Raw genomic sequence first — 20,707 nt, 5'->3', positions numbered from 1 at the left:
TGGTCTGCTCGTCCTTAGGTCTCCGCACCACCCTCTTGCCCACCCGGCTCCCCCCGGCTCCCCCTTTCTTTCGCGGTCTCCCACTGCTTCTCTACGCCGGCTTCCTCGCCCTTCTGGGCTCTTCACATACGCGTCTCTGAACCTCTTTACGTAGCTACCTCTCTCCCCGGCCCCCTCTTTACGGATCTCCCTCCTCTCTGCCACAGCGGGAACAAAGTCGCGATGCTTGCGCAGAACGAGCCCCACGTCGCCCCGTGCCCCTCCGCGCATTCCAACTGCAAACAAAGAGTTCCCCTCCCCTCCCCCACCTCCCCCGGTCCCAATTCCTGAGAGACAGAGCAGCAGCCGCCTACACCGCCCCTCGGCCGCCTCTGGCCTCCAGTCGGCGGGTCTCCACCCCAGGACGGGCAGCGCCAGCACCGCCCGCCCCCGCCGGCGTCCCGGGATCCCTGCGCAGACACCCCCTTCCTCTCGCACTCGGCGCTCCACCCCTCCCGGAAAGTAGATCCGGCCAGGCAGACAAAAGTTTGGGAGAGAAGTTCGGTCCGTGTTGAGCGTGAGAGCGAGGGGGGCGGGGGCCGGGCAGAGCGGGGCGGCCGGGCGAGTGGACTCGGGGACAGGCAGACCGGCGGACGGGACAGCCGCGGCCGTACGCCCTTCTGGCCCCGCTTGGCTCCTGGTGCGCGGGGGGAAGCAGCCCCTCTCGCCGGGGGATGCTGCGGGATTCCCGGCGCCGGGCATCCGGGCCGCCCACTAGACCCCTGTGCCCACCCCGTGCCCCCGGGGAACCGGAGTCCGGCCGCGGGCAAAGAGAAGCGGCCGCCGAGACGCTGCAGGGTGCCGGGCGGGGAGGGGACTGGAGGCCCCTGGCCCGAGGGCATGGAGCGGTTAGGGGAGAAAGCTAGTCGCCTGCTGGAGAAGTTAAGGCTCTCGGACTCCGGCAGCGCCAAGTTCGGCCGCAGAAAGGGTGAATCCAGCCGGTCTGGGTCTGATGGGACCCCCGGGCCGGGCAAGGGGCGCCTGAGTGGGTTGGGGGCTCCTAGGAAATCAGGGCCCCGCGGAGCTACTGGGGGACCTGGGGATGAGCCGCTGGAGGCAGCCCGGGAGCAGGGCCCCCTGGACGCTGAGCGGAACCCGCGCGGCTCCTTTGAGGCGCAGCGCTACGAAGGCTCCTTCTCCGGGGGGCCGCCTCCCACCCGGGCCTTGCCTCTACCTCAGTCGTTGCCCCCCGACTTTCGGCTGGAGACCACGGCCCCAGCTCTAAGCCCCCGCTCCAGTTTCGCCAGTAGCTCAGCCAGCGACGCCAGCAAGCCGTCCAGCCCGCGGGGCAGCCTGCTGCTGGATGGGGCGGGAGCAGGCGGAGCCGGAGGTAGTCGACCCTGCAGCAACCGTACCAGCGGCATCAGCATGGGCTACGACCAGCGCCACGGCAGCCCCCTGCCCGCCGGGCCGTGCCTGTTTGGCCCACCCCTGGCTGGGGCTCCGGCGGGCTATTCCCCTGGAGGGGTGCCGTCCGCCTACCCCGAGCTCCACGCTGCCCTGGACCGACTGTGCGCTCACCGCCCCGCGGGGTTCGGCTGCCAGGAAAGCCGCCACTCCTATCCTCCGGCCCTAGGCAGCCCCGGAGCTCTAGCTGGCGCCGGAGTGGGACCCGCAGGGCCCCTGGAGAGGCGCGGGGCGCAGCCCGGACGACACTCCGTGACCGGCTACGGGGACTGTGCCGCGGGCGCCCGATACCAGGATGAGCTAACAGCGTTGCTGCGCCTGACGGTGGGCACGGGTGGGCGAGAAACCGGCGCCCGCGGGGAGCCCTCGGGGATTGAGCCGTCGGGTCTCGAGGAGCCGCCGGGTGCGTTCGCCGCAGAGGCCGCCCGGGCCCGGATGCGGGAGCCGGAGGCCAGAGAGGACTACTTCGGTGAGTGGGAGAAGTGGTTATGGACGGGACGGGACCCGTCACCGCGTCCGCTCCCCGCTGCCCGACGGCCAAACTGCCGGCGCCGGGAAGTCGGAGGCGGAGACGTGGAGCTAGAAGGAGGCAAGGGGGATTTCCCCCTCCCACCAGGTCTCAAGCGGACCCGGGGCTCCTTATTCCGGCCACACTCAACTCCCTGATTATCTCGTGAGCCCCATTTGAAGCTTCAGAGCCATCGTTTCTCGCGGCAGGAGGCCTCGTAGGGAGGGGACTAGGTGGGGAGCCAGAGCATCCCCCATCCTGCTCCCCCTCGGCGGCGGTGCCCCTGCAGGCTTCTGCGCGCCGCGCCCCCACCCGGGCCCAAGCTCCGCCCGCAGGAATTCGGGGAATGCGCGGGTGGGGGCGGGGCGGGCGGGCCGCGTGCGTGCCGGCTCCTGCCCGGGCGCTCCAGGTGCCCGCGGGCGGGGCGGGGCGGGGCGGGGTGGCGGGGTGGCGGGGTGGCGGGGTGCTGCTTGCTAACACGCGCCGAGCGGTGGCCGCGGTCGGGGAAATGGAGCCTGGGAAGGAGGGTGAAGCGCTCCGGGACGGAAGCAGGGACCTGCTGCGGGCTCGTCCCCATCCTGCTGGCGTGCTGCGGGCGTGGGCGTTCACGCCGAGACCTGGTGCTGTCCGCCTCGACTTTCCCCAACCTCCGGAAGTCAGGGCGTTAGCCTTGACCACCCGGACACCAGCATCCCTAGCAGGTTAACGACCCTGCGTAACTGCCAGAAATATCCTGGCCTCCAGTTTGGGCCACAACCTGCATCCAATTCCGGCTTGAAGTAGCACGTTATTTTCTGCTGCTGTTAAGGAAACCTAGTCGCTGTTTACCTTTAGGAAGTATTGATTGATGATATGCCTCAACTACCTGAGGATATTGGGATCTTTCAGGATCTTTTTAGCCAGCACCCACAGTCACCGCTTCATTATATAAAGAAATGTTAATGTGGTAGAAAGAACACAAATGGAAGGCCCAGGGCCTCTTCTCACCTTTCCCACCACCCATGTTCCTGCCCTGGACCCCATGCTCTACGCCTCTATGGCTCGAAATGCGGGTAGGGAGAGGAACCCTGCTAAAGAGGGCAGGTTGAGGCGGGGGAGGAACCCAGCCAGGGAGGGCAGGTTGAGAAGTAGCAGGGCTGCCAGGGACGGGACCCTCCTTGCCCTGTTCAACCGTGTCCTCCCATCCTAAGAGAGGAAAGCCTAGAGTAGATGATGCTTTGGTCAAGGGAGACTAAGTGACAAGATCCTTTTAGCAGTTTCCTTCTGGGGCCCATGAGAAGTGGCTGTTGAGTGGAAATAAGTCTCTTTGGGCAAGCCATCAGAGTGAAAAGGAAGAAAGGAGCTTGGACAGAATGCAGTATAATTGCAGGAAGAACCTAGGTTGTGGATATGCTGGGTTAGAGGAGGCACAGCGGACATGCCTGAGCAGTTTGTGCCTGTCTTCCCATATTGTCCAAGGCTTCCCAAAGATGGTTCTGAGGGGTCTCCCTGGCATGGCAATCTTGGAACAGATGTTCAGTCTTATGGGCATCTTGACCCCAGAGGTAGAGGCCTCTTCTCCCTCAGAGCCAGGTTGCCTCCTCTGACAGAATTCCCAGCCTGACTACCCTCCTACTCTGGCCCCTAGTTAGGGGCCCTCTTCCTTGGCTACAGCCTTGCTCAGCTGCCAAAGGGTGGGAGCAGGACAGGCCTGGGCTCATCAGTCGCTGCTGCAGCTGCTGCACTGGCTCCCAAGCCCCTGGGCAAAGACTGGGATGGGCCCCAACAGGCAGGGAGTATGGCAGTGGGCCGAGGGGGAGAGGTGGGGCGGGGTGAGGCGGGCCCGTTGGGATCTGCTCCCCAAAGACAGGCCCTAGCCCTCACTCATGGGCCTGGAATTGGGGAGTGGAGGGAGGGAAGAGCACACCCAGGAAAGGCAGGTGCCAGAGCCAGGTGTATGTATTTTAGGGGGGGATGTCAGAGAAGAGCAGTTCAGCTCTATCCTTCCCATGATAGATTTCAAGGAGACATTAGGGATTCTGTCTCCCTTCCCCCTACCTTCCTGTGCCACCTCCAGTCCCTGGAACACACCCTACATTCTTAGCAGCCACCTCCCCACAGGAGTCATGCTCACATGGGCCCGTATGCACAGGGCCTTCTGCTGAGCCATATCCTTCTCTCCATCCTAGGAAGCCTGGAGGTGTGGAGCAGTAAGAAGTCATTCTGTAGCTATATAGAAGCTCATTTTACAGATGGAGAAACTGAGGTCCCAAGGACGCTTTTTAAACCTGGCCTGCTTTCTCTAGAAATCTGCTGCTGAGCCATTAGGAACTGGCATTTTGGACTCTGTCCCACACAGTGCAACAGGGGTCATATCCTTGTCTGTTAGTCTTTTCTCCTTGACAGAAGCTACACATTTGAAGATCAAGGAACATTATCTTTGAGTTTCTCCAATATCCCATAGTATTGGGCACCATATTTTTGCTAGGCACAAAATAGATACTCAGAAAATATCTGTTAATTAATCCGTAAACAAGGATGGGTCTGCTCAGCCAAGACCTAGCTGCATCCCGTTTCTCATTATCCTCTCTTCTTAGGAGGGAGGCCATCAAAGCTAAGGCTGCAACTGGTGGTCCTCTGGAACAATCAGGAAAGAGCAGTCAGGAAAGATCCTGAATCCCTGGCTTTGAGCTAGGGGCGTGGGGCATGATGCTGTCAACCTCTTCTCTCCCCACAGGCACCTGTATCAAGTGCAACAAAGGCATCTATGGGCAGAGCAATGCCTGCCAGGCCCTGGACAGCCTCTACCACACCCAGTGCTTTGTCTGCTGCTCCTGTGGTGAGTGTATCCCCTAGGCCTTGTGCATGGAGCTGAGCTGAGGCCTTGAGCATGCCCCACACGCGTACACACTCAAGTGCCTAGGGGAAGCAGAGCTTGGGCCACTTCGCTTGTTCTCCGAGCAGCTGTCCGGCCCCCCCACATGTGTCTAGATATCCACTGCTGCCCCGCCTTCCCTTCTCTGTGCTCTACCTGGCTCTCCAGCCCCCATGTTGGGTCTGCTTTCTGGAGTCACTCCTCCCTTCCAACATTCAGTCTCTTTCTTCCCCTCTGTCCCTCCCTCTTTCTTCTGCCTCCTTGCTTGCCCAGCCTGGACTCCAGCCCGGCCTCGGCCTCTCCTTGTTGGGGTTTGGTCCTGGACAGCCTGAGTTGCCTGGGGCGACAGTGAAAGACTGGAATGTGGGAAGGGTGGGGGTGGGCTGGGGGAGTGGGGAGCCATGGGGGGAGGAGAAAGGGGTTTTCTCTTGGCTGGTCAGAGTTCAGCCACCTCGCTGGAGTGCAGGCCACAGGGCCATGCCAAGCTGATGACATCACGCTCCAGGAATGCCCGCCACTGTTAGCTCAGGAGGCTCCGGAGGCCCGCCTGGGGTGGGGGTGGGGGTGCTCCCAGGGCCTTAACTCCCCAGCCCTTCCCTCACCTCCCTCATTACCCCTCCCCACTGCTTGCCCACTCTTGATTCCTTTGCTAAACCTTTAATCTCCTATCTCTGCCTGTCTGACTCCAGCACTCATTCTCTTCCCCTACTCCAGCCACTACCACCACCACCTCTGCCTAGGTTCGTCTGTCTGACCTATTTATAGGGCCTCTTCTGAGTATGCCTCTTTCCCTCTCTCTACCCCTTCGGTGTCTCATGAGTTTCTAAGTCCGCTTTTGTAAACCACTGGGCAGAGGTGGAAGTGGAGATTTTGATCAGAAGAGGACAGAGGAGGTGGCATACTAGCCCGTTCGCCACCCTGGGTCTCACTCCTCCCCTCTCCCTAACAATTTAGACATCCTGGAGCACTTCCTAAGTGTTGGTCACATGCCTTGTCTGCTCACAGAAGATCCTGGGTTCTCTGGGTTTCTCTGAGCTTGGGGGAGCCATCTAGTGCAGCGGGAAAGGGAACTGACTGTAGTGCGAAGTAAAGCACTCTGTCCCTAGCAGTAAGGTCAATATTTCCTTAGCTCTGCTGACCCTGTCCCCAGAAGTAGACAGATGGGGCTGGGAGAGCAGGAGAGCTGTGCACAGGCGAAGAGGCCCCTAGGTTGAAAGGTCCCAGAGGGCAAGGCCTATACAGTGCTTCCATGGCCATTGTACAGCACCTTGTTCAGAGCTCATTTACCTTGTACCCCAGCCTGGGGTTGGCTTTGCACTTCCTGGTGGCTCCATGTGCACTGGAGAGGAAGGCATTCATTTAGGGAGGGCAGGATCCTAGGAAATTTTGAGGCAGGAACTGAAGGAGCAGTGAGCAGAGGAGAAGGGAAGTTGGCAGAAATGAAACCAAAGTAAATTGGAATTGTATCAGATGGGATTTTTGTGGAGCGAGAGAGGACAGACAGTCAGGAGCACAGGCCTAAAGTCCAGATTTAAATACATCATGCAACATTGGAGAACGGTGAACCTGGGGCAGGGAAGCCCTGTATGTGGGCCCTGGGATAGGCTCCAGTCCTTTGTCTACTGCTTCTAGGGCGAACTTTGCGCTGCAAGGCTTTCTACAGCGTCAATGGCTCCGTGTACTGTGAGGAAGATTATCTGGTGAGTGAGGGGTCCCCTGGGCCTGGAATTGGCTCCCACACTGGGACCCCCTTCTTGGTAGCCCTTTGGGGTTCCACCGATCAGGTCGTTTCTACTGGTAACATCCTCCCTTGGTCTTCTATTTTTGTCCCTAGTTTTCAGGGTTTCAGGAGGCAGCAGAGAAATGCTGTGTCTGTGGTCACTTGATTTTGGAGAAGGTAAGCAAAATGTCTTCAACTGAGAGTCTGTGTGAGGCTGAGGGGCCGAGGGTTGGGACTAGGGACAGAGTGGGTACTGAGAAAAGGTGGAGGGAGGAATCCTAGCACCACATTAATCACTTACATCTCGTTCTTCCCCAGAGCAGCTGTTTACAGGCTTCCCTCTGCTGGTAGGGTCAAGTCTGGATCCCTAATTCTGCAGGCACAGCCAGGCTAGGCTCTCTGCTGAGCTAGGAGTGTGGGGTCCCAGGTCTTAATCCCCTTCCTGCTAGTAGCTGGGATCAGTTAGAACTCAGGGTTTGGTTGTTTGTTTGTTTGTTTGTTTTTCTATAAGAAGGAATAGGATTAGATCAGTGGTCCTCAACCCTAGTAGGTCATCTGGGAAGAAGTAAAGAAAATAACCAGCGCCTGGGTTGTCATTGGAGACAGCGATGAAAACTTCTGGGGTGATACCCAAGCATTGGGTTTTACAAGCTCTCCGGGTGATCCTAATATGCAGCCCGGGATGAGAACCACCGGCCCGGATACTCTCTAAGATCTCTTTCAAGGTTTCTGCCTCTGTTTTAGGAGTCCCAGGGCCCCTCAGATTACATAGCATTGTTCTGGGAGGATAGCAGGGAGTAAGATGAGGTTGGGGGACAGCAGGGAGCACCATGGGGAGCTGGAGAACCTAGGAGTCTGATATTCCTCCCACCCTATGAGCCAGATTCTGCAGGCCATGGGGAAGTCCTATCACCCAGGCTGCTTCCGATGCATCGTTTGCAACAAGTGCCTAGATGGCATCCCCTTCACAGTGGACTTCTCCAACCAGGTGTACTGTGTCACTGACTACCACAAGTGAGTCTGCTCCCTTGGGGTGTGGTGTGGAACTGGGCTCGGGGATTTGCCAACCTCAACTCCTCTCTGCTCTCTCTTTTTCAGAAACTATGCTCCTAAGTGTGCGGCCTGTGGCCAGCCCATCCTCCCTTCCGAGGTCAGTATGTCTGGGTTCTGCGGGGCAGCCAGTGCTGCTACCCCTGGGAAGGGGACGGGGACATATGGCCTGTCTTCCCGAGGGAGGTGGTGGTGCTGAGGAATGTACTCTGCGAAGATTCCCGTGTGACTCTGCTCTCAGGGTCACCACTGTGACCTTAACATCCGGGCCTGGACATGTCTGACAGCCTCACTGGTCCCAGGCTTCATCTCGTCTCTCCCAGTCCAGAGGAGGAAACTTTCTTTGAGGTCAGGGTCACCAGATCCCAGATGTACGGGCTAGAAAAAGGTGGGAAGAATCCTCAGGGCCAGTAGGAAGATGTCAGCAATGATTTGTGCTGCGCGTGCTACTCACTTGCCTAGGGAGAGAATCCAAAAGCCAGTGAGGTACCAGACCCTCCTGGATCTTCCTTGTTCCCAGCTTAGCTTACATTACTTATGCTGCCTGCCCCTTTTTCCTCCCTGCAGCTGGGAGAGATAGGTAAGGGCAGAGCTGCCGGACAGAGGGAGGACTATGAGAGGACATGCCCTTGGAGGCAGCGCCAAGGAAGGGGAGGAGGAAAAGTTCTAATAGGATTTGCAAAGGCCATCTCAAAGCTATAGTTAGATGATCGCAGAGAGCTCTCTCTGGAGGCCTTTTATGATTTTCCTATTGGGGCACGGGGAGGGTAGAGTTGGGATTGTCATGCTGTGCTTATCCTCTGGGGGTCTGCATCATTTCAGGGCTGTGAGGACATTGTGAGGGTGATTTCTATGGACCGGGATTATCACTTTGAGTGCTACCACTGTGAGGTGAGTGTTAGGGGCCAGGGCTGCTGGGGGAGAATGGGGATGGGGCCCGGGGAGGAGGCATGTCTCTGGACTGGCCAAGTCTGTAGGAGAAGTCTAAGGCATGGAAACCCGGCAAGTGCTGTGACCTGTCTCCAGTATCTCTCCCATCCTCCAGCCACTATCTCTGGTCCTGGGTGTTTAGTCCTTTCTGAATCTGGCTTCCCTAGAGGCAGAGGCGAGACTAAACTGGGGACTCCTGGTCCTGGTAACCACTGCAAATGGGAATCTGGCTCATTATTTCTGCTGTAGCAGCGACACCTGCTGTCCTGCTGAGGTACTTCTCAGGCTTCTCTGGGAGTCCATCCCTTCCAACCCCACCCCCTTTCTTCCAGTGTTAGGAGGCTGGTGTTAGCAGGGCAGACTCCCAAGATATCTGAGCTGCCTGGGCTGAGGTGAACTAGGGGTCCTTCTTCCCTAGGACTGCCGGATGCAGCTGAGCGATGAGGAAGGCTGCTGCTGCTTCCCTCTGGATGGGCACTTGCTCTGCCACGGCTGTCACATGCAGCGGCTCAGTGCCCGTCAGCCCCCTGCCAACTATATCTGACCTGCGGTCACCGCTGCTGCCTTTGCCACCCCTGACAAACTCCTCTGGCCAGAGGGCCCCTCTGAGGCCAGCTGAGGCAAGGAAGGCACTCCTAGGCCAGGCAGAAGAGTCCTCTGGGGAGGGCCCCAAGGGCCAGAGACCCAAAGATAAGACATTCCAAATGAACTGTGGAGAAGGAACCTTCCATTGCCATGGTGGGGTGACTGGCTTTCTTTCCGTGTGTGCAGCCCGTGCTGTAGCATATACTCAGGCATGCACAGGCAGGTTCCAGTACTTTCTAGTCTGCATCTCCAGTATACATTTATGCATAAGTCAAGCAATGTTCTGGCTTTGAATTATAGGAAGAGAGGACACCATAAACACTCCTCACTCTTGCACCCCTCAGCTATAGGGTCAGCAGGGTCTTCCCACAGTACCTTATCTCTGAATCTGGATGAAGAGGTAGAAACTGGACTTTATTAATGAGTTGTTTTTTGGCCACCTTTGCTCTAAGGACCAGTAGAGCTGCTCACTCGTGCTGGGAAGGGGGACAGCTCGGGGTGGGTCTGCTGCTTGTGTGGCCTGTTTCTCAGGGACTCACGTGGGCCTGGGAAGGCTAGGTGGGTGCCTATACTGGCTTCCTCTTCTCTTCGGCTCGGGGATGTAACAGGTGGATCTTTGGGAGTGGGGGGCACTGAGCCCTCCAGCCCTGTTTATACACACAGAGGCATATTTCACAGACACACACTCACTCCCTCGCTCCTTTCTTCTCAGGTCACAGTTACCCCAGTTCCCTCACAGTAGCTCACCACTCCAGACCTGCCACCCCACAGAGGGATCCAGGATTACAACCACTACATCCCCTAAGCTCTGAGGTTCTGGGGAGCCAGAGGGGCAGCACACTTTGACCTGGTTCTAGTCTGTTTGTCTAAAATCGGTCTCTTAAAGCAAATTCACAGGAGACTTAAATGCTTAAAGTTTACTTTGCTTTTTTCCAGTTGAGAAAAGATGGTTTTATTAAAAGCACAGAGACAAGACACTTGGGCAGAAATTGCTGCCAAAGTTTACGTCACTTAATGACCAGTTTGCCAAAAGTTCCAATTCCCTTTGGAGTGTTTTTATAGCCATTTAGGGGTTCTGTTTCTATGTTTTGGGTGTTTTAAGGATTTGTATCTATTCATTGAACAGTACTTCTGATTTATTGTTAACATAAATTTATCAAATTTGCAGCACTTTGTAAATGATGAGATTGCTTCCTACCTTTATGGACATCTTTTCCTATGTTATCTACTTTTCAAATGCTTTTCTAAAAAGTTTAAAGTTCCTAGCAATAAATATAATTGGTACAGATATTTCGTGTATCATTTTTTGTGTTTCTTAATCAAATATTCCTTTACAAATTAGGTGCCTTGGATAATGTAATGGAGCTCATGATTTTGATGCTTTGGTCTAACTTCTACATTCCTGCAGTTAAAAATGCCAATGTATTCTAATGAACAAATGAACAAGCATGGGGCATATTCAGTTGGCTAAAAAAGTTTACATAGACCAGAATGATAAAAAGTGAAAGGGTGAATCTACTAAATCCTTTTGAAATGCTGCAGATTTGATAAATATTTTAGACTGTCTCTAGGTGAATTGGTTCTAGGCAAATTAATACAATAATCTTATATCCTTTACTCTCTGTTGCTTAGAGTAACATTGGATATGGTGACTCCCGAGAACAGAAATCCTGCGTTTAGGGGTTATTCTAAGGTGGCTGTGTCAGCCAAGCTGGAGTCACAGAGGCCTGTGCATGAGTGTATGAGTGAAAGGGAGAGCTCATATCTATACCACTGACTGCCAGAGGGATGCACTTTTTTTCGAGGGATGAATGTTCTGAAACTAGATGACTTGGTCTACAGCTGAGATTGCTTCTTCTGAATTATTATTATTAAATAAGTGAATTCAGAGACTGGGTAATTTTCTCACCAGGCTGTTTTCTGCGCATGCGAATCCAGACAAACATGTATATCTTTACGTCCATCCCTTCTTTAACTCTTGGGGGGTCGTGTCCACTTCAACCTTTTGTTTTCTACTCTGATTTCAGCCTCCCATCTGTTGCTGACTGGCTGATTCCTTTCTGGGTCTGCGCTCATCTGTGCCAGCCCTGGAGCTCCCCAAGACTCTGTTCTTACCCCTGGGGCTACTCTCTCCCTCCTTCCCAAGAAAAAACAAGTGCTGATGAGGCCAGGCCCAGGGAAGGCAGGCCGTGGCAGAGGAGCAGCCTCAGCCACCTCATACCACTGGCAGGCTCCCAAGTGTGACTGCGTCACAAGAATTTCCCTTCTTGTTCTCTGGGAGACTGTACATCTGTACGTATTAAAGGTTCTATTTAATATCTACAACTGATAGATACCTGGGGCTCTGCAAAGGAGAGCGCAACAGGTAGACCTTATTTGGCCAACTTACCACCTGGTTTTCATCAACAGCCACTAGGCCTAAGATGGGGAGAGGGGAAATGGAAGGATTACACATCCATTTTGTGTCTCTGGATGAGTCACAGTACAGGGGTCAGGCTTTCACGGCCAACTTTGGCTCTTTGCTCTGGTCAGCCCCATTGACTACAGGCTTGAACGTGGTTTGTGAAGAATAAGGCTGGTGGTGGTTCTCTCTGCTCACTCCTTAGAGACCTGCTTCCCCCTTCACCACCTGGAGCTCTCTAGCCCAGGGAAATGGTAAGATTCCATTTGTAATCAGGATAGAGACTGTCCTCAGTCGAGGAAGTAGAGAAAGCTATTTTGAAGCACGTAAAGCCAGCTGGATGAGGTCCTTGAGGTTGTACCTAAAAGGATATAACGAGAGACGGGAGACCAATAGAACTGAGACAAAAGGATTGGAAAAATCAGGGAGCAAAAGCATTTTCTTGTTTAGAAGGATCTAGAGAAAAAAAAAAAAAATGAAGAAGGATCTAGAGCCCAGAGCTGGCCTGGGGTCATCTGGAGCCCAAATATGAGGGGGCTCCAGAACAGGGATAATCTCTGTTCTCTCCATTCTGCCTCACAGCAAAGGAAGACCTAAGATAGCCTCTGCTGTGCCAATTCCTGTTGTAGACCCCTTGGAATATCCACACTTGGCCCTGGTTGTGAAGAACTGAGGTTTGACCCTGGAAACAAGCCAAGTGACACTGGGATGGATGAATTAGAGCAGTCTAACTGGTGTTTGGAGAGTTGTCAGAGGCAGATTCTGTCCACCTACCCCTTAGAAAGGATCACACTGCCCCATGTGAAGGGAGCCAGGCGGCTACCCAAGCAGGGAGACGTGGGTTAGGAGAAACATCTGCTGAAAGGTGCAGGTTAGGCTCGAATGCTAGAGTTAGAGCCAAGCAGGGTGTGATTTTAGAGAGAACCCAGTGACCTCATTTGACCGAAGGAAGAAATAGAAACTGAGTGATAACAGCACTTTACCCAAGGTCATGCAACTGGAAAATGACTTTCCCACTTTTGAAGACTTAAGAAAGAGCTTATTTCCCCCTCTTCCCTCCTACACCAGCCCTCATCCTCATCACAGGGACTCCCACAAGTAAATTGTAAATTCGATCAGCTCTTCATTATGATAGATAATTAAGGAAAGTTTTAGTGGGAAAGCCAGGGAATTCAAGAGACAATAATGAAAACTTTTGGCTCTTACTAGTGCTTTTTTTTTTTTCTTCTTGCTAATTTGAATTAGAAATAACCAAAGCACCTTTAAAAGCACATTAGGAGGGACACCTGGGTGGCTCAGTGGTTGAGCATCTGCCTTTGGATCAGGGCATGATCCTGGAGTCCTGGGATCAAGTCCTACATCAGGCTTCCTCCATGGAGCCTACTTCTCCCTCCACCTGTGTCTCTGCCTCTCTCTCTCTCTCTCTCTCTCTCTCTCTCATGAATGAATAAATAAAATCTTTAAAAAAAAAAAAAGGCACATTACAACAAGCAAAGGAAAGACGGCTGCAGGAGAGTCCCTGCCCTTGAGGAGGTCACCGTCTAGCCAGGGAGACAAAATACACACATAAAATGCCTTGAGAAGATTACAAGCAACATGTCACCAAGTGCAAAGTAGTTGAGTGTTACAAACAAAAGACCTAATGCTGCAAGGTACAGATGACAGGGGGAGACTTTGTTGGACTTGGATTGTAGATCAGAAGGTGGCAGCCTATAGACAAATCCTGCTGCCGGCAAATGCATTCTTTGGCCCACTGGGAGTTATTTTTTATAATATTAATTTGAACCCTCATTAAGGAGGAGTAAATGCCAGCTAACAAATGTAGAAAGAAATGATAGAGTTGGACAAACAGCATCTTATGAACTTGAATAAAATTATTGATTCTGGTAAAGTGTATTAATTGGAGTTAAGATGATAAGTGAAATAGTTTGCAGACAAGTGGACATTAACATAGTGCCAAGTAACCCATCAGTTTATGGTCTTGGCCTCACTAACCAGTCGACCAGTTCTGGTGTGAGGCAAGTATATAATCCAACCTAGTGTGTAGTCTAGCTGTGCCCCACTTGTTTACAGGTTACAGTGCCTGTAGCTTACAGTTTACAGGCAGTGCTGGGAATAAAGAAAGTAACAGATGCTAGGAGGAAGCAACTAGACAAACCTAGGAGGGGAGGTGTTCTGCGGGGCAACTGGCCAACTCTCTTCAGTACGATATTTTTTTCTTTTTTTAAAATTTAATGTATGTGCTGCCAAAGTGAGCGCATCTTTTTTTTTTAATTCAACTAACCAACATATAGTCATCATTAGTTTCAGATGTAGAGTTCAATAATTCATCAGTTGCATATATTGCCCAGTCATCACAGCACATGCCCTCCTTTAATGCCCATCACCCAGTTACCCCATCTCCTCACCCACCTCCCCCCCAGCAACCTTTAGTTTGTTTCCAAGTCAGTATGGTTTTTAAAAAATTCAGAACTGCTAGATTAGAGAGACTTAAGCTATCTGATAATGATACATGTGTGATCCTGGATTCCCTATTGGTTTAAGCAAATTGCTATAAAAGGTATTTGGAGTCAACTGGAAAATTTTTTATATGGACAGGAGATTAGTTGAAAGTTTACTGAGATGGAAAGATCAAAATCATTAATAAAACGCCAGTTATGAAACGAGTACAGAGTACTCATATTTTGTTTTCAAAATGTCTATGTATGTATGAAAAGAAAAGATTTGGAAGGGTATGCATTAAGGTGTTAGCAATGGTGATCTCTGAGTGGGAGAGTATGTTTTATTATTGTTGGCCTACATTTTCTATTTTTATACAATACACGTGTACTGCCTCAATAGTAATAATAAGCTGTTACAAATAAAATAACTGGTTGTCAACATTTACAGTTCAGGAGATTTCACATAAAAATCTGGACATTGTACATGAAGAACAGAGTTTCTAAAGTTTTTTGAATCATCAGAAGATCTGTCACCCTGGCCTTACAGTCTCACAAGGCAGCAACTAGTTGGAACCAAGTGATGGCTGCTCCTTTATTGTGTATATTCTCTCCTTTCATTCGTCACAGTCCTTACCACCCTTTGTGCTTCACACACTGCTTACCTGCCTGGCTCACGTAGACTTTTGATGATTTGGATGATCCTGATGGGCTCCCCATCCATAGAGCCTCCCATTAATAATCATTTAATAATGATTTAAAGATATCTATAAATTAGTTTTGAAATGTTGCCCAGGAAAAGCATCCATTCCAGAATGACCTATGCCTGGGTTTTTGTTTTGTTTTGTTGTTTTCTTAAGATTTATTTATTTGAGAGCAGCCCGGGTGGCTCAGCGGTTTAGCGCCACCTTCAGCCCAGGGCATGATTCTGGAATCCCAGGATCAAGTCCCACGTGGGGCTCCCTGCATGGAGCCTGCTTCTCCCTCTACCTGTGTCTCTGCCTCTCTCTCTCTCTCTCTCTCTCTCTCTGTGTGTGTCTCTCTCTCATGAATGAATAAATAAAATCTTAAAAAAAAAGATTTATTTATTTGAGAGAGAGAGAGCATGACTAGCGGGAGGAGCAGAGGAAGAAGGAAAGGGAGAATCTTAAGCAGACTCCCTGCTGAGTGCAGAACCCCACTCAGGGGTTTAATCGACTGAGTCATCCAGGCATCCCTATGCCTGGACTTTTCATATGGCAACCCAGTCATGGGAAATCCAGATGTAATATTTAATCTACTTGGCTACCATGGTTGTATACTGTAAATTAGTTTAGCAAAATTTCTGTTGGTAAATGGAATTTAGAAAGTACACTAAATTGCTAACTTCCTCAAGGTTTTGCTCTTTTTTCTTCTTTTTTTTTTTTTTTTTTTTTTTTTTTGCCATAACACCTTAATCTTAGGAGGCATTTCAAAATTTGCAATGTATGTTCTTCCCAAGCATGAAACTCCAAATGCCCTTTGGTTGGCCTGTTTCTCCCACTGGTTCCGATACAGTTTTTAAAGGAGAAAATCTCTTTCATATGCAACTCAATATAAGACAGTGTCATCATCAGGTTAAAATCCAGGGAAATACTTTCATCAGCCTGGCACATGTTTTCTCATTATAGTAGCACACTCAATCCTTATAACAAGAATTGCACACCATGTCTAGCTTTTCAAAATGATACTAGTCTTCTTCTGAATCAATTTCCTTTACTGTCTCATATTCCTTTGGTAAAAATTGTTTCAATCTGTCCCATTTTTTTTTTTTGAGCCAATTTCTCAGCTTTTCTTTGAGATCCAAAATGTCCTATCAGGTCTTATTTATATACTAGTTCACAATGTGTCTCAAAGTAAAAACCGGCTCATTTCAGTTTGTATAACAAAAGTTTCCATGAATAGACAGGCAACCCTTGAAGCCACAAGGGGGCTGGGTTTGAAATCCCCTTGGTATGGTTAAACAATTGAAGAATGGCACATTATGAACATTTGTTCTATAATTTTCATTTGATGCCATAGGTTGATTACATATTTTCTTTATCCACTTGTTTCCTCCTTAAATCATATACTTACAATGGGCATGGAATTTCCTAGCTTAATCATCAATAGTTGTGTCTCTGAATACCTTCATTTTCCAGTGAACACCTTTGAAAATAATTCTAAAACCTCTTGACTGCCTGTAAATTTTATTCCTGAAACTCATTCCTGGGTCCCTAATACAAGTACATTCTTGCTACTTGTCTTTGGATTCTTTCAAAGTGGTATGGCTCTTTTTTTTTTTTAATTTCCTAAACAATTGCTCAGTAAAGTGATTCCATAGTCCAATGGCTCTTTTAACATCCTGGCTTTGAAACTGGTTATTTAATCCTAAATTTTCCATGTAAAGCCATATTCTACTCAAATGTTTTCATTAGTTTGATATATAGATATGTACTAAATACTCACCTGAAATTTCTATCTTTGTAGCACCATTTTGTTTCCAAGCTAGAGTGTGGGAGGCAGAGTTTTTGCAGGTGTTCTCAGCAAATCTCCATCTCCATTCTTCTCTGTAATTCTAAACAATGCAGCAAGGGAATGTCCAAGTCTGAAAGGTTAAGTAAACTTTTTCTCAGGCTCCCATTTGCATTTATCATCAAGTTAAAAACATACACATTAATATTTCTTTAATATTTGATCAAGAGCAATGTCTTCAAGAATGTAGAGCTAGATTGTGGGCAGGAGTTATGCCTAATTTATCTTTCTGCACCCTCCCCGCCAAATCCCTGTAGGAATCTAGCTCAGGAATACTTTTTTTTTTTTTTTTTTTTATTTATTTATGATAGTCACACAGAGAGAGAGAGAGGCAGAGACACAGGCAGAGGGAGAAGCAGGCTCCATGCACTGGGAGCCTGATGTGGGATTCGATCCCGGGTCTCCAGGATCGCGCCCTGGGCCAAAGGCAGGCGCCAAACCGCTGTGCCACCCAGGGATCCCTCAGGAATACTTTTGAGCATGCTCTTGGCTTTATCATTAAAGAACATTTAAGAAGTGAGTGATTGTATTTTGCATATGGCATAGCAGAATGTGAGATGAACAACACTGATGAAGAGACAGGCCCATAAAGGTCAAGCATTTCACAGAACAAACAAAACTATATAAGGAATTAGCATTGTCGGGGTGGCCAAAATTCATTCCTGCAACAAATAAGTGCCTCTGTATCCTAACCACTGAGATAGGTATGTTAGGGTCATGGAAGAAATACTTCCTTAACTACAAATCCAAACTACTGAAGCTTTTAAAGGGGATTCTGTACTACTTCTCAGCAATAAAAAGACATGAACTTAAATGGATTATTGATACTAGCAACAACATGTATGAATTGCAAAATTATGCTGAGTGACATAAGCCAGACAAAAAAGAGTACATCTTTATTTGATTCCATTTATTTATTTATCTTTTAAAGATTTTATTTATTTATTCATGAGAGACACAGAGAGAGAGGCAGAGACACAGGCAGAGGGAGAAGCAGGCCCCATACAGGGAGCCCGACGTGGGACTCGATCCCAGGTCTCCAGGATCCTTGTACATATTAGGTATGTGAAAATACCTAAATAAAACTTTGTGTGTATTGTTAGTTTTTGTTTTAGTAATAATCTCTGCACCCAATGTGGGGCTTGAACTCACAACCCTGAGATCAAGAATCCCATGTTCTTTCTGACTGAGCCAGCCAGGTACCCGTGTGCACATTCTTTTTTTTTAATCTGGGAGAAAAAAAAAAAAGAAGGGGTGAGAGGGAGAAAGAAAGAGAACAAATTCTAGGGCTTCTCTTGCAAATCCTACTTGTTCAAGGACACGAGATGATGTGTGATTATAAGATCTTTTTCAGTACTTTGCTACAGTTTTTATTGCCAAGAGTCTATAGGCTCAATGTTCTAGTCTTATGTAGAACTGTCCTATCCTTCACTTCAGCCAGTCCGATCTAGCTTTCTAGCTTTAGTCCAGAAAGCATCTTGGACTCTGTCTCTGCCTCTGCTTGCTGGGATGTTTCCTCCATTCTAAAGAATCAAAATTTTTTCTCCTTTTAGACCCAGTTAAGATAAGATTGATTTCCTAGTCTTTCCTATCCATTCCTGCAGAAAAGTTTCTCTCTCTTTTTTTAAAGATTTTATTTTATTTATTCATGATAGACACAGAGAGTGAGAGAGAGGCAGAGACACAGGCAGAGAGAGAAGCAGGCCCCATGCACGGAGCCAGGAGTGGGACTTGATCCCGGGTCCCCAGGATCACGTCCCAGGCTGCAGGTGGTGCTAAACCGCTGTGCCACCAGGGCTGCCCAAGAAAAGGTTCTATTCCTTCTTTTAAGTTTCTCAAATATTTATAATCTAAACTGCTCTTTTGACATGTTTTTGCTGCCTTGTATTGTTTTTCATGTGCATGTCTTATCTTCTCAAGTAGATCATGGACTTCCTCAGGGCAGGGACTGGGTCATATTTTTCTGTGAGTCTCCCAAGGCACTTAATACGTGCTCAGTAAGTGTCAATTTTAAAATACCTCACTTTGATAGTCTTTCCAAAGCACTCTCAGCCATTATCTCATTTGATCATTACATCAACACTATGAGATCCGAGGAGCTAGATGCTTAACCTCTGAGCCACCCAGGCATCCCAGGAGGAGCTAGAAATATGTCATTTCTTCCTTCTGACAAATAAAGAACCTGAATCCCAAGGTCACCGATAGAGAGAAAGAGAGAGAGAGAGAGAGAGAGAGAGAGAGAGAGAAATGGAACAGATAATTGCATATGAAAGTTTGATCCAGTTCAAGGCTTCCCATGGCTCTCCCTCCCCCACCCTACCTGAAGACAGGCCTCTGCACCCTTCACCTCCTCATTCCCCAGGTCCTTTAGAGCTGCTTAGCCAAGGCTCGTATAGTACCATATTATAAAACTTGACAAATATGAGACACAAAATTTCAGTCGATTTGTGACCAGCTCTGAGTCACTAAAGCAGGCTGGCTATTTTGTTCCAAGTATCGTTTGTTAGGGACATTATGTCTGATATTAAATGATGCTGCACCACAGAGCTGAGGAAGCATAAATGATTTTTAAAAGCCGTAGAAAATGACAGCACTTTAATATTAAGCATGAAAGGTGGCAGCTGACAAGATGACCAGGGAAATAAAATTTCTGCACTGGATTGCACTATTCCTCTATGTGTTGCTAGTAGAACTCTGTAGTTAGTACTAAAGGAAAAAATGAAACTATCACCCTGCCTGCCTAACCAAGATTCCAGTCTATCAGCTTCTCTGATGCAAGAGATTTGAGAAACTTGGTGTAACTTATTCAGTATCAAATATTATTTTTCAAATAATTCACTTAATAACTACATTCCAGTCATCTTTGAAAAGAGGGTGGAAGTGGTGTCAGAGGTACCTGTCCCCCTCCTCCCATCCAACCTCCTGTTGAGATCCCTCATTGGCTGAAAGCAGTCAGAGAATACAGGAGCCCCGAAGTACTTACAGGTCTACATACTGTGTCAAAAACCAGAATGTGCATCTGGGGGGCAAATGGAAGACATCTAGCTCATTGATCTAGAGATGCACAAGTGACCCAGACTGGCCAATGAGACATATGGGAAAGTCTGCTGGGTACTTTGGGAAAGATTTTCTTCCCGGAGTGTTACAGAAAGAAGGTTCCTCCCCTTCCTTCCCAATTGGGTTGCTGTTGAGTTGGATGTACTTCTTGGATTTCTGCAGCTACCTTGTGACCATGAGGGAAATGCAAAAAGAACTGCAAAGAACCTTGACCACAGAGCTACTAAAAGGCTTTGGGACCTCCAGCTCCAGACTTATTAAGCAAACAATGAATGCCCCTATAGCTCTTTTTTTTTTTTTAAAGATTTTATTTATGTATTCATGAGAGACAGAGAGAGAGAGAGAGAGAGAGAGGCAGAGACATTGGCAGAGGGAGAAGCAGGCTCCATGCAGGGAGCCTGATGCAGGACTTGATGGGGGATTTGATGGGGGAGGAGGATCACACACTGAGCCCAAGGCCGATGCTCAACCTGCTCAACCACTGAGCCACCCAGGTGTCCCTAAATGCCCCTATAGTTTAAAGAGGAGGCAGGGAGGTAAGGAGGAGGAAGAGAGAGAGCATGAGTGAGAGAGCATGAATAAGGAAGTGTGAGCGAGCAAGCTGAATGAAGGATGACAGATAATGGAGAGGTCAGGGGAGCCTGGGGGAGGACATTAGAGAAGAAGCTGACCCAGGGGGCTGCATCAGACTGAGGAGACTGGTCGGCTCAGTGTGGGCGGCGGGTCTGGGAAGGTTCAGAGGGCCGCTCCGTCGGGTTTAGGCCGTGAGCTGCGACTTTGAACAAGGTATTTCTTTGCGCCTTAGTTTTCCCCTCTGTAAAACGGGTATGATAGCGACTCCCTCGTAGGACACTGTACGAAGAGCCGACACGAGGACGAAATGAGGAATGGCAAGGAAACTCTTGCTTGACGCAGTTCCTGACTCACTGCAGGCCTTCAATAAACAATTATCATTTTCTCAACTTTTGCCCTCTACAAGGGGCAGGTACTCGGAAAAAGCCAAAGAGGCCTTCTCAGCCCCCGATCCAGAAGCCAGAAGCCGGGCTCACCGGCGGTGGAGGACCAGGGCCGCGCGCTCGGCGAGGGGCGGGGCCTGCCGTTCCCGCCTCGAGCGTGGCCCGCCCCCGGCAGGCCCCGCCCCCGACAGGCCCCGCCCCCGGCAGGCCCCGCCCCCGGCTCCCACGAG

At 49.9% G+C, this 20,707-nt stretch overlaps 1 protein-coding gene and 1 long non-coding RNA gene across 4 annotated transcripts in view; one reads left to right on the top strand and one right to left on the bottom strand.

Annotated features, from left to right (window-relative positions):
- The first annotated feature begins 355 nt into the window (after positions 1-355).
- Positions 356-20,707, top strand: part of AJUBA (ajuba LIM protein) — a 29,598-nt gene continuing 9,246 nt past the window's right edge. The window contains exons 1-8 of one of the 3 annotated variants that reach the window (XM_025442627.3): positions 356-1,915; positions 4,671-4,772; positions 6,441-6,508; positions 6,643-6,705; positions 7,412-7,542; positions 7,627-7,678; positions 8,401-8,469; positions 8,927-10,383. In XM_025442627.3, coding sequence (XP_025298412.1) covers positions 880-1,915; positions 4,671-4,772; positions 6,441-6,508; positions 6,643-6,705; positions 7,412-7,542; positions 7,627-7,678; positions 8,401-8,469; positions 8,927-9,052 — 1,647 coding nt within the window. In that variant the 5' untranslated portion in view covers positions 356-879 and the 3' untranslated portion in view covers positions 9,053-10,383. Of the gene's footprint in view, positions 1,916-4,670; positions 4,773-5,347; positions 5,549-6,440; positions 6,509-6,642; positions 6,706-7,411; positions 7,543-7,626; positions 7,679-8,400; positions 8,470-8,926; positions 10,384-20,707 lie in introns of those variants that run through there. The other 2 variants (XM_025442626.3, XM_025442628.3) reach the window with 2 other exon arrangements.
- On the bottom strand, positions 9,535-20,605 carry LOC112656980 (uncharacterized). Its single transcript, XR_004817866.2, has 3 exons — positions 20,193-20,605; positions 16,399-16,537; positions 9,535-11,855 (listed from the first exon to the last, which is right to left on the bottom strand). It is a non-coding gene; the product is annotated as an uncharacterized LOC112656980 (long non-coding RNA).

The sequence above is a fragment of the Canis lupus genome, chromosome 8, assembly GCF_003254725.2.
Source record: "Canis lupus dingo isolate Sandy chromosome 8, ASM325472v2, whole genome shotgun sequence".
NCBI classification, from domain to species: domain Eukaryota; kingdom Metazoa; phylum Chordata; class Mammalia; order Carnivora; family Canidae; genus Canis; species Canis lupus.
This window is presented reverse-complemented; position numbering and strand designations above follow the sequence as displayed.